This window comes from Cyanistes caeruleus, chromosome 1, assembly GCF_971803275.1.
Source record: "Cyanistes caeruleus chromosome 1, bCyaCae1.hap1.1, whole genome shotgun sequence".
Taxonomy (NCBI): domain Eukaryota; kingdom Metazoa; phylum Chordata; class Aves; order Passeriformes; family Paridae; genus Cyanistes; species Cyanistes caeruleus.
The window spans coordinates 89577291-89587594 of NC_141701.1; the positions used below are offsets into that span (position 1 = coordinate 89577291).

The window sequence follows — 10304 nt, forward strand, 5'->3', positions numbered from 1 at the left end:
CTGATCTGCCCTTGTATTAATGTGTTCATCAGTTCAGTGCTCATGAAAAATGCAGGCGGTACTTTTAGGAAAAATACAGAAAAGCTTAAGGCAAAATTAATTTTGTATTAGGAGATTTTTATGTGTATAAATTAATAATTATATTAAAATTCACCACATGTATTATGCATATATTACCTTGCAGAAATGATTTCCCTCTCCATCCTAGCATGTGCTAGGCTGGTTGCACTGGGGTTTGTAGTGATGGAGTGCTGCTGGAGATAAGCCAGCTGCTCCTGAGCCACAAGGTGTGGGAGAAGCCTTAGGATGTACAGTTGGCCTAGATCTGTTGACCCCAGTGACTGAGCCTTTGAGGGACATTTGGCTCCTCCAGGGCAAGCTGACAAATGTAGAAAGGACAAGGCTGCTTTAAAGGGGGTGTTGCTACAAGTAGTCAAGCTCCATTGGGAGCTACATTGAATTCCATAAAGCCTTTAGCATCCCACAATGAAACTGGTTTCATTTTCCAGAAGTCTCTCTGGTTGCTTGGCTTTCACAGGTTTCTGTGCAGTATTTTCCTCCTCTTCCAGTGTTGGAGTGGGCAGTGACCCTTTAAAGTTTGTACCTGAAAGCCACTAAGCAGCATGGACTCAAGTCTGGGTGAGGCATGCAGAGAGCCACAGCTCATACAACAGGCACTGGAATAAGGGTTTGTCTGAAGAACAGCAGGACTTATTGGTTTGACAAGTGGCTTTGGGAAATACACACTTGAAAGAAACATGCTTCAACAAAAGAGAGTAATTCCCTTAAATAAACTTAGATAAATCACCGTTATAAAGTCATTAGCAAGGTAATGAGCTCTTCATGTCATTAAGCAGCGGCAAGAGCAAAGAGTGTGAGTGTCACTTTACTAGTGGGACACATTAATTAATTCATAATAGAGTGAAAAATCAAAGCTTTAAAAACATGTATTTGCAGAACTGACAAACCCAGGCCTGACACAGGGTGCCTTGCAGGAAGGGTGGTCATTTTAGCTCCATTTGTCTCTTTAGCTTCCAGCATTAAAGAATAATCACGGTTAAACTGTATGTAAATCTTTCTGGCAAAATAGCATAAGGTTTGTCTAAACCAGACAATTTTTGTGGAGTCAGGCCTTGTATGGCCTGGAAGAGGGAGAGCTGATCTGCTATCACCCACTCAGAGATCCCATAGGATCTGTATGTATGTATGTATGTACCGAAGTGTATGAATGTCTCTGCTAGATTTTGGTGCAAACAGCTTGTGCCTATGAACAATGAGTCTGGCAAGGGCCAAGAAGTGTGAGTGTCTGTCTGTTTTGGCTCCTCTTGCCAGCCTGGCTGATGCTGCAGGAATCGAACTGCCTAATGGTGTCACTGTAACAATTAGTTCTTCTATTTTTTTTTATGTGCAATATACATGTGAGGATATTATCTTACTGTTTCGCTTTTTTTTTCCCCCCCTTGGGTTTTAGGTTTCATAGACCGTAGCAGATCAATTCTACCTGACTACTATGCCATCTTCAAAACATAACTAAAAGGAACCATAAGTGCTGGTATTATTCACTTCCCTGTTACGTACAATGTAAATCTTCCGAACTGCCTTTTTAAAAAAAAAAAAAAAAAAAAAAAGAGTAGAAAAATAAATATTAAAAAAAAAGGAGAATTGTATTTACATGTGATGAGTACTGCAGCATCATCAGACCTGCTGGTTCAAGCTTCAGTAACAGAAAATACCCCTGGTGGGAAATCGTGCCAAGACTTGGCATCTATGTATAGGACTTTCCCGGCATGTGGATTTGCCATATGTGTTCAAGCCCAGCTGGTGGTGCAACCATTGTTGGCTTCAGGCACCCCTCATCCTGACAAGCCTCTGTCATCAACCCTAGAGAGCCCTGAGATGGTGTTCAGGGAATCACTTGGCCTGGGTGAAGTCTCCAAAAGATGAGCCCCTATGGCACTAAAGCACTTACCCCAAACACTCCTTTCAAGTTGAGAGCACCTTATGAGGACAGTGAAGGAGCGGAACTCTCCACGGGCCGGCCCATCTGTGAATATCATCTGACTAGAAAGACATTTCTTCCCCTGGAGAAGTTTACAGCCAGTCAGTAGACATTGTTCAGCTTCCAAGCAGAAAAAGGTACCACCGCTGAAGAACAGGACTCCCTACTGAAGGCTGCTTCAACTCTAGCAACTGTTTGTTTCCCATCTCTTTCAAGCATAATTTTTTAAACCCGGTTGTGAGCCCATTAGCAGTAAATGACAAGAATGCTGAGGACCAGCAAGCAAAAGCCCATCTCTTCATGGTCACTGCATGCCATCTGCTCCACTTGTAGTTTGTCTTACACCCAAACCTCGTGACTCTGTGAGAGCCATTGTGCCCCCGGCAGCAGGAAAGGCTGGGATTCCCCTCCAGCTCTGCAGAGGGACACGCAACAGGAGGGGCTGGAGGTTCCATGAAGGATATCTAATGTCTCTGTATCAGGTGTCTCAAGAACTGATCCTAAACTCACACTGTGCAAAGCATGACGAAGTGTGTTACCTGGCCTAACAAAAGGAGTCTGGGGCATTCTTACGGATGGTGGGACTTGTCACTGGTACCCACGGCTGAGGCATGAGGACAGCAATTCAGAGGTGTTCTGAATTTATTTGTTCTAATTTTGTTTTTAATTTATTTTTATGATAGTGGTTTAACACACAAACTGACCAAGCAGAGCTCAGAGAGCTGGTCACTCTGGGCCTGGTTTACCTGCCAACTTAAGCGTGTGCTCTACAGTAAGGAAGCACACGCAGCCTCACTGCTTTCAAGAATATGTCTGACAGGCTTAATTGAACATGAACACAATTAAGTGCTTTTCTGAACTTAGGCCATCACCTTCCAGAATTAAGTCCTTAACTACTATAATGCCAGCAAGCTGGGGCAGACATTGTCAGGATTCCTTTCAAGCTCTTACAAGACACTATTATGCCATGTTGTGGGACAGTGTCTGAAAGCACTGTAGCAACAGTACTGTAAGAAGTTCCAGATTATTATTTCAGGACACCCTTTCTTCCACAATAGCTATTTTCCTTTGACAGTTTGAACAGAGAGGCCAAAGTTTTTTACTACAGAATAATTATTTCTGTTATTCTTTTACTGATTTTTTCCTTTCTCACTGTCTTCCATGTATCTATCCTCTCTTCTGTGCTCCCTCTCCAGCTCCCCCTGTTCCGTGCTAACATCGCCATTCACTGATTGCAGGCTGAGCAGCCTCTCACACTTGAGCACTTAATGGCCAGTGCAGTGTAGTGCCAACACTCCTGCCTCTTCTCAGGCCTCACCTCACTCCTCTGGATGCAGGAGTACGGCCAAAGGACGTGCAGGTAGCCCATGGAGTGGCTCTAGCACCCAGCCTGCCCCAACAACCCTGGCAGCGAGGGTAACACCTTCCATCTACATTTGGTGGTGGCACTCGTTGCCTCGCAGATTGACTCTCCATCAGAGATAAGCAAAAGCTTTTCATTCTCATCCATGGCCATCCTTGCAAAATGCTGTGGATTATTGGCTATTAAATTAGGATTGGCTGCTGTAGGATGGAACACCAAAGGAAAGTAATAAACAGGAGGTTTCTGGTGCTTCCCAGACTGGGTGATGATTTCTGAGGAAACACACCGTGATCCCTGTGTCGCCAGCTCACACTTGCTTTAGATAGAAGTTCATCAGTAGTGAAAGCCTTCAATGTGCAATGTTAACAGCTCAGTGCAGCAGAGGCAGAGCACTTAATGTACCAGCCAGGTACATTATTGGGGTTATCTTCATGAAAAACCTCAGTTCGTTTTTATCGATTCATTCACATACACATGCACACAAGTTACAAGACTGCATCACTGCTTTAAAACAAGGAAAAGAAGCCTTTATGGTTTTGACTGCACAGACACTGCATTAGCAAAGGGCTCTGCAACAGAGCTGCTCTGAGGGACAACAAATCCTTGTGTTCCCAGCATGGATCTCACACATGCCCTGGCATCACTACTTTAGAGGATCGCTGTGAAATGGAAGGGACACCATTTAAGGAGCAGTGGTGACAGGAATCACAGGACTTGGGAGGCTAGTGGGAGGGAAAGGTGAGGATTTGTTTCATTTTTATTAAAAATATTAAGAGGAGGGAGGTGGAAGTTGCAGGCTGCTGCTGTCTGTCCATTGTTAGTGCTGGAGTCCCCAGGGGCATGAGGAGTCTGAGCACTGCCACTGTCCCTCATGGGCACAGCCCCAAGCAGTGCCCACACTGCCAGTCTGGCACCCAAAATAAGCCCTTGAGCACTGGCTGAGACACATAACAGCCAATTCTGGGTGATGGCCAAATATTTCCCAGCACCATCATCCAGATGAGCCCATGGCAGGTGTCTGCTGACCACTCAGCAAGTTGTTTTACTTAGCCTTGCCACATGATTTGTGTTGTCCCCAGGGAAGCTCCACACAGCCATGCTTTTTTTTTTTTTTTTCTTATTTCTTTGGGTTTTGGTTTTTTTTTTACTTAACTCCTAACTGAGCAGACACCAGGGCAGAAGTGGAAGAATTGCCATATTTCTCCCCAGCTGGAAATAGAGTTTATTCCTAAAAAAGGGGAAGGGGAGGAAAAAGAAGCCATACAAGGTGTTTGGCACTGCAGTATCACCAAAATGACACTTCATCTGCTTTTAGCTTCAGTGGGTCTGGGTAGTTTGCAAAGTTAACCTTCATCAAGGCATTCCACAACAGCCTTTCAGGGCCTGAACATGACACCCCATCCTCAGCGTGCACACCCACCTCTGGCATCCCTGGGAGGTTGCACACAGACTTGGGAATTGCTGGCCCCTTTTTTTATAAATCTGGTTTCTTGAGAATTGTTTCCTCATCTGTGAAAGCCATCCCTGTCATGGCAAAAGAGCTGTGATTCTCTTGGCAGTACAGAAAAAAAAACCAAACAACAAACAGTCATGATTTCTCTCCTTTGACCTGGATTATGTGTAGAACATAATGATGGCATTCCTGCTAAGACTGTGTTAGCAGTCATCCTCATTCTGATTGGAAGGAGATTAGTGGTAATAAAGAAACTACACCAGGTTTAGAGAAAGGAAAAATCAACAGAACAAAAATTACTATTGCAGTCATCCATCTCCAAAGATAATAACCTAAAGTAATAGAAGCATTTTTGTTATAATATACCGAATCCTGAATACTTGAAGTGTGCAAGTATTGCAACATCTGTTCAGCAGCCTGTGGAATAATGAAGTGGGGACTAAGGGGTGGCTGGGGAGGTGGTGGGGATTGACAAAGCAGTTCCAAACATCTAGACAAAAAAGTTTTGATTGTTTGGGAAAAGTCATGGTGAGGAAGCCCAGTAGTGGCATCACCCTCCTACCCACACCTCCATCAGCAGAGGGTTGCAGGGACCTGGTGACACCATTCTGGTTTGGAGGGAATGTAGACTTCTTGGCTTTCCCACCCTACACCCCACTGGGTGGGTACTTGCAGGCTGAAGAAGTTTCAGGCTGCAGGTTTGCTGGGAAGGGGCTCAGGCCAGCTTTTGTGTCTAGGTAATTCCTAGTGAACACACTGGGTGTTATCAGAAGAGAAGGAAGAGGTAGAGGAAAGAACATAATAGACTTTTAGCTATTTTATGTTAACTGAAACCTTTTAGTGAAGCCATTACACAAATATATCTCATCCTAACACATGTATAACCACTGCATTCTGTCATCACTGCAGCTACTCACCCAACTCACCCTTCCTTATTTCTACAGCACCACCTGTGCAGTGCAATCACTATAAACCAAGAGAGGGGGGAGCACTTCCAGCATGCCTAGTGAAGCTTGCACTCATAAAAAATAGATGGGCAAGGTGGAAACCCATAGTTATACATGAATGGGAGCTCCCCAACGTGCCTGCAAATAAAATATCTTTGTACAAATAGCCATGGGAGATGACTAGGCTAATAAAAAAATCAGGAAAGAAAAAGGGGACAAATTATTTTTCCCAGGTGTTCAGTCTGCTCAAGCTTGGAACAACTTCTGTAAACAAAGAGGAGGTGACGGGCACATTTCCTGCGTCCCTGTGTGTCCCAGTTACTCCTGCACCAGTTGCATTTTCCAGTTGATATCCAAGTGTATGTATATAGTTTGTCTTTGTATAGGAGTGAGTGTGGTGGCTGTCAATCGTGCTCTTCCAGTATTGTAATTTAACAGATTATGGCTGTATGAAAATGATGTAAATAACTAGAAAAAATTAAACTGGATCTCTACGTCCTAGTTTTTGTACATACTGAAACTGCATGGTATTTAAATTATTGTTTGTCTCTGATGTATGCAGTTTCTTAAAAAAATTCATTTAAAAAAAGCTTTCCGGTGCCTGTGTATTTTATCACCCTCTGTCCCAGAGGCTGACAGTGTAACACACAGAGGCAGTCAAGGATACCAGCCAGGCTCATGAGGAAAGAGAGACTTCCCAAAGCAGAGGGGTGGGACAGATCAGATGAGCCCAAGCGCTGTGGCTGTGCTGGTGCAGCTCAGCAAGGAAGGACAAGTGGTACCTCAGCTGCTGAAGGGCTAACCAGCACCACTCCAGTGAAAAGCAGATCCAACAGTCTGCACTAGACACACACACAGGCATCCAAAAATCCCACAACCAAACCCCATCTGTCACCACAATGCTGCTGGTGCAGGCTGGGCTCTGCCAGGGCCAGCTGCCAGAGTCAATGTGCAGCCACCGAGCAGCACAAGCAAGTTCAGCAGAGGAGCCATTCTCTATTCCTGCACGTCCATATCACATATTCCTATTTTTTGTTACCTTTCTTCCCCGAGTAGTTTCAGTGGGTTACTAGTTGAAGCCTCTGTGTAGTGAAAAGAGGAGCGAAAGCTTTCACAAGAATAAGTACATATCTTCAAACAGGCTCAGTGGCCTCCTGCAAGGGTGACAGCTCTGCTGAAGCTCTTCAGTGTTTGGAACTGATGGTGCAAACATCCTGACTCTGAGGAGACCAGTGACACCCAGCATCCTCACTCTAAGTGGCAGCTGGGAGCAGCACCCCTCCTCTGACACACAGAGGCTTCCAATTACACAAAAATTAAAAATCCATCTACTTTAACTGACCAAATTCTGTTCCTTTCCCTTGCTGGTAGAGAAACACAACATGATCAAAACTTAGGTATTGAGCTTTTTTTGGTTTGCTTCCATCTGGGCAACTTTTCACCTACCTCACAATCCTATTTTGTGTGTCTTTCTATGTATTTCCATTCTGATGGCCAACAAGTTTGTGGCTATCCTGTGAGATGTGGATAAAATTGTAGGTTTTGTTCCCCCACATCAATCTACGGCTTTCATAGCAGCAGTATATAGTGGCTTGGCTACATATGGTAATGTCTGTGCTTTAACAAGAAAAGTATTGGTGAGAATACATTGTACAGGGAATGTGAGAACACAGTCCAATTTCTTTCGCTGAGACCTCTACAAAAGGGATGGGTTATGTTTTAATGGAAGCATTTCATAAAACCAGTCTAAGTGAAGGGATGTGTGTGTCTTCAGTGACGTCCATGTAATTACTGGCAATCAAATTGCAATCCAATGCCATCTGTAGGCAGGAAACAGGAGCCTGGAAAAAAATCAGTTCTCCATGTGACAGACACACCTGCACAAACACACTCTGCTGCTTGGCAGTGCTTCCTCAGAGCTCAGTGCCCTTAGCACAGGTGTAGGGCTGGATTGCTTTGCCATCATCTTCCTCATCTCCATTTCTCCCCTTGGCTCCTTGGCTCAAGGTTCCCAGACAAGCAAGCCCAAAAGCAGCAGCGTGCCCTGGTCACACAGTCAAGCTGGTCTGTGTGAGACAAAGCAGCTGCCCTGCTCCTGAGCAGTGGGAGCTTCTGGTGCAGCTGTCAGGGCAAGGTGCAGGCGGTGCAACAGCACCCTCAGGTGCCCACATGGGCCAGCAGTGCCTTCAAACGGTACAAAGCTGCTTACAGAATTCCACCCTGAGCAGCAGATAGAACAAAAGCTTGGCTTGTAGGTAAATTTGTGCCATGGGAGCTGTGGTGTTCAGAAGGACATCTTCAGCTGAGGCTGTCCCATGTGGAGATGACAGCTGCTCTCCTGTCCACAGAACTCTGCTCTGTATCACTGTTACTTTATGGGCCTTTGAATTACTCTATTTCAGCTACTTTTGTCTCCATGCTCTCCTGCTTTTCTTTCCATGCAGTCAGGCCCCTTAAAAAAATCCAAACCACTCATCACTTTTCAAGCACCATCCTCTGACATCTGCCAGTACTTTACTTATCTGGAGTTTCCATCACATTTGGACATCAGCTGGATGATGTGTGCAGCACAGGAGAGCACAGACGTGGCACCGCTCTAAACCTCTCTGGAGAGAAAATATGGCTTGAGGGGAGAACTGGATCAAATTAAGCTTATTTTTCTTGTTTGCAAAGCCCATGAAGATATTTGGCAGGGTGAAACTTGGTGGGGAGAGCTTTCACTGTCCAAAGTGAATGCTTCAGTGCTGTCTCTGGGGGGGGAAAAAGCATAAAGGAAAACCAAAAACAACCCAACACTTGTTGGGTTCTAAATGAACAAGCAAGTATGCAGCAAGCAGTTACATACTCGGCCAGTCAAGGAGAAATTATGTAAATAAAGAAAAAATACCTAATTTCCAAGCTTCTCAAGAAAAATGAACATCAGGTAACTCATGTTCCTGCTGGATGACATAGAGGTTAACAGAAAACAAGTAGCAAAGATAACCCCTTCCTTACCTTACTTAGCCAAAGATTTCAGTGGGAGGCTCAACTATGTGCAACATCAAAACATTCTGTGTTAGGAACTGCTATAGTAGATAAATGACCAAACTTGGACTTCCCATTAGAAGTGCCAAGTTGGACACCACAACTATTGCACTGGTTTAGTTCAAGAGGTCCAAGATTGCTTGCCACATACCCCAAGCTGGTGACAATGTCTGGAGGACATGGAAAACACTTCCCTAACAGTGGACTGTGCTTCAGACTGGGACTTTAGAGGTACCTTGCCTCAACTTTCCCCTGACTTGCATGCTGGGGACAGTGGAAGCTCCCATTTTGCTGCTCTGCTCCCTTGGGAAGCAGGGCTCTGAGCTAAAGCCTTATGTTCCTCTGGGTGTATGAGCAACTGAGCAATTACCAAAATTAACTGAGCCTAAGTGAGCCAGATTCCTACTTCCAGCTTATTGGGAATTCAGGGCATATTCTGCATAAACTGGTTCCTCTGTAAATCTACAGCTTAAGTTTGTGAATGGATCCATTATGAGACACACAAATGCCTCTCACCAGCAGTGAGGGAAGCATGGCATTAAACCACCATGCACTCTCTTGAGAGCTCCCCTTCTTCAGCATAGCCCGCAATAAGTAATGACCCTGCATTAAAGAAACACTCCTGATCCTTCTTGGTACACAGAACTGAAAAAGCTACACAGAAACTTCAGCTGGACATTACAGTCAAGCAGCATTTGGGGATCCATCCCACATGAAATGGGATGTTAAGTAAAATTGCTGTTGTTTATGTGGAAACAAAGTTTTTTACTGTGAGGTTGCCCAAAGAGATGTTAGACTCCCTCTCCTGGAGACAGTCAGAAGCCACATGGACATGCTTGGTCCTGGGCTCTAGGTGGCCCTGCTTGGGCAGGGGGGTCTGACCACGTGGACTCCAGAGGTCCCTGCCAACTTCAGCCTTTCTGTGGTTCTGTAAAAGTTGATCTCTCTCTTCTGTGCAGCTCCAGGCCTGCCCACTAACAGGGAAAGGCTTCTTTAAATAAAAAAAAAAACTTCTGGAGCCTTCAGTCAAACAGTAATTGGAGGAACACTCACTGGCAAGCCTGGAAGCAGTAACTGACTGGCATTTCTAATCCTGATTCAGTGCACCTCTCTTCACAGAATATGAGTTATTGATTCCCTTTCAAGACTGAAACAGCTTCGGTGTCATCGCTACTTGTTTTTAAATGACAAGTAATCTGCCGTGTGAAGGCCCTGGAAATGCACCCACACCTTTGGGGCTGTGTGAATTGCCTGTGCAGCCAAGGGGAATCCTTCACACGGGCAGTGTCTCAGACTGCACCCGTGGCCATTATTTGAAACACTTGTGCACTGCACGTTACAGAATGCAGGGCTGTTGTTAACAGAACTTGTGTCCTTCCTGTGCACCTTACCCAGCTCCCATGCCTGCACCAGGAAACAAGCACCCATCAAAAATGGACTCCATGGATTACACCACAGTGCAGGCACAAGAGTAGATTCCAAAGCAGACACAAACATGCTTTTCCTGAACTGGCTGAA

At 45.0% G+C, this 10304-nt stretch overlaps 1 protein-coding gene across 19 annotated transcripts in view; it reads left to right on the forward strand.

The window, feature by feature from the left end:
- PHACTR1 (phosphatase and actin regulator 1) overlaps positions 1–4331 on the forward strand; it is a 295559-nt gene extending 291228 nt beyond the window's left edge. For 12 of the 19 annotated variants that reach the window (XM_086902301.1, XM_086902268.1, XM_086902343.1 and 9 more), the window contains one exon: positions 539–811. In XM_086902301.1, coding sequence (XP_086758427.1) covers positions 539–587 — 49 coding nt within the window. In that variant the 3' untranslated portion in view covers positions 588–811. Of the gene's footprint in view, positions 1–538; positions 812–1471 lie in introns of those variants that run through there. The other 7 variants (XM_086902312.1, XM_086902348.1, XM_086902342.1 and 4 more) reach the window with 1 other exon arrangement.
- The last annotated feature ends 5973 nt before the right edge of the window (positions 4332–10304 follow it).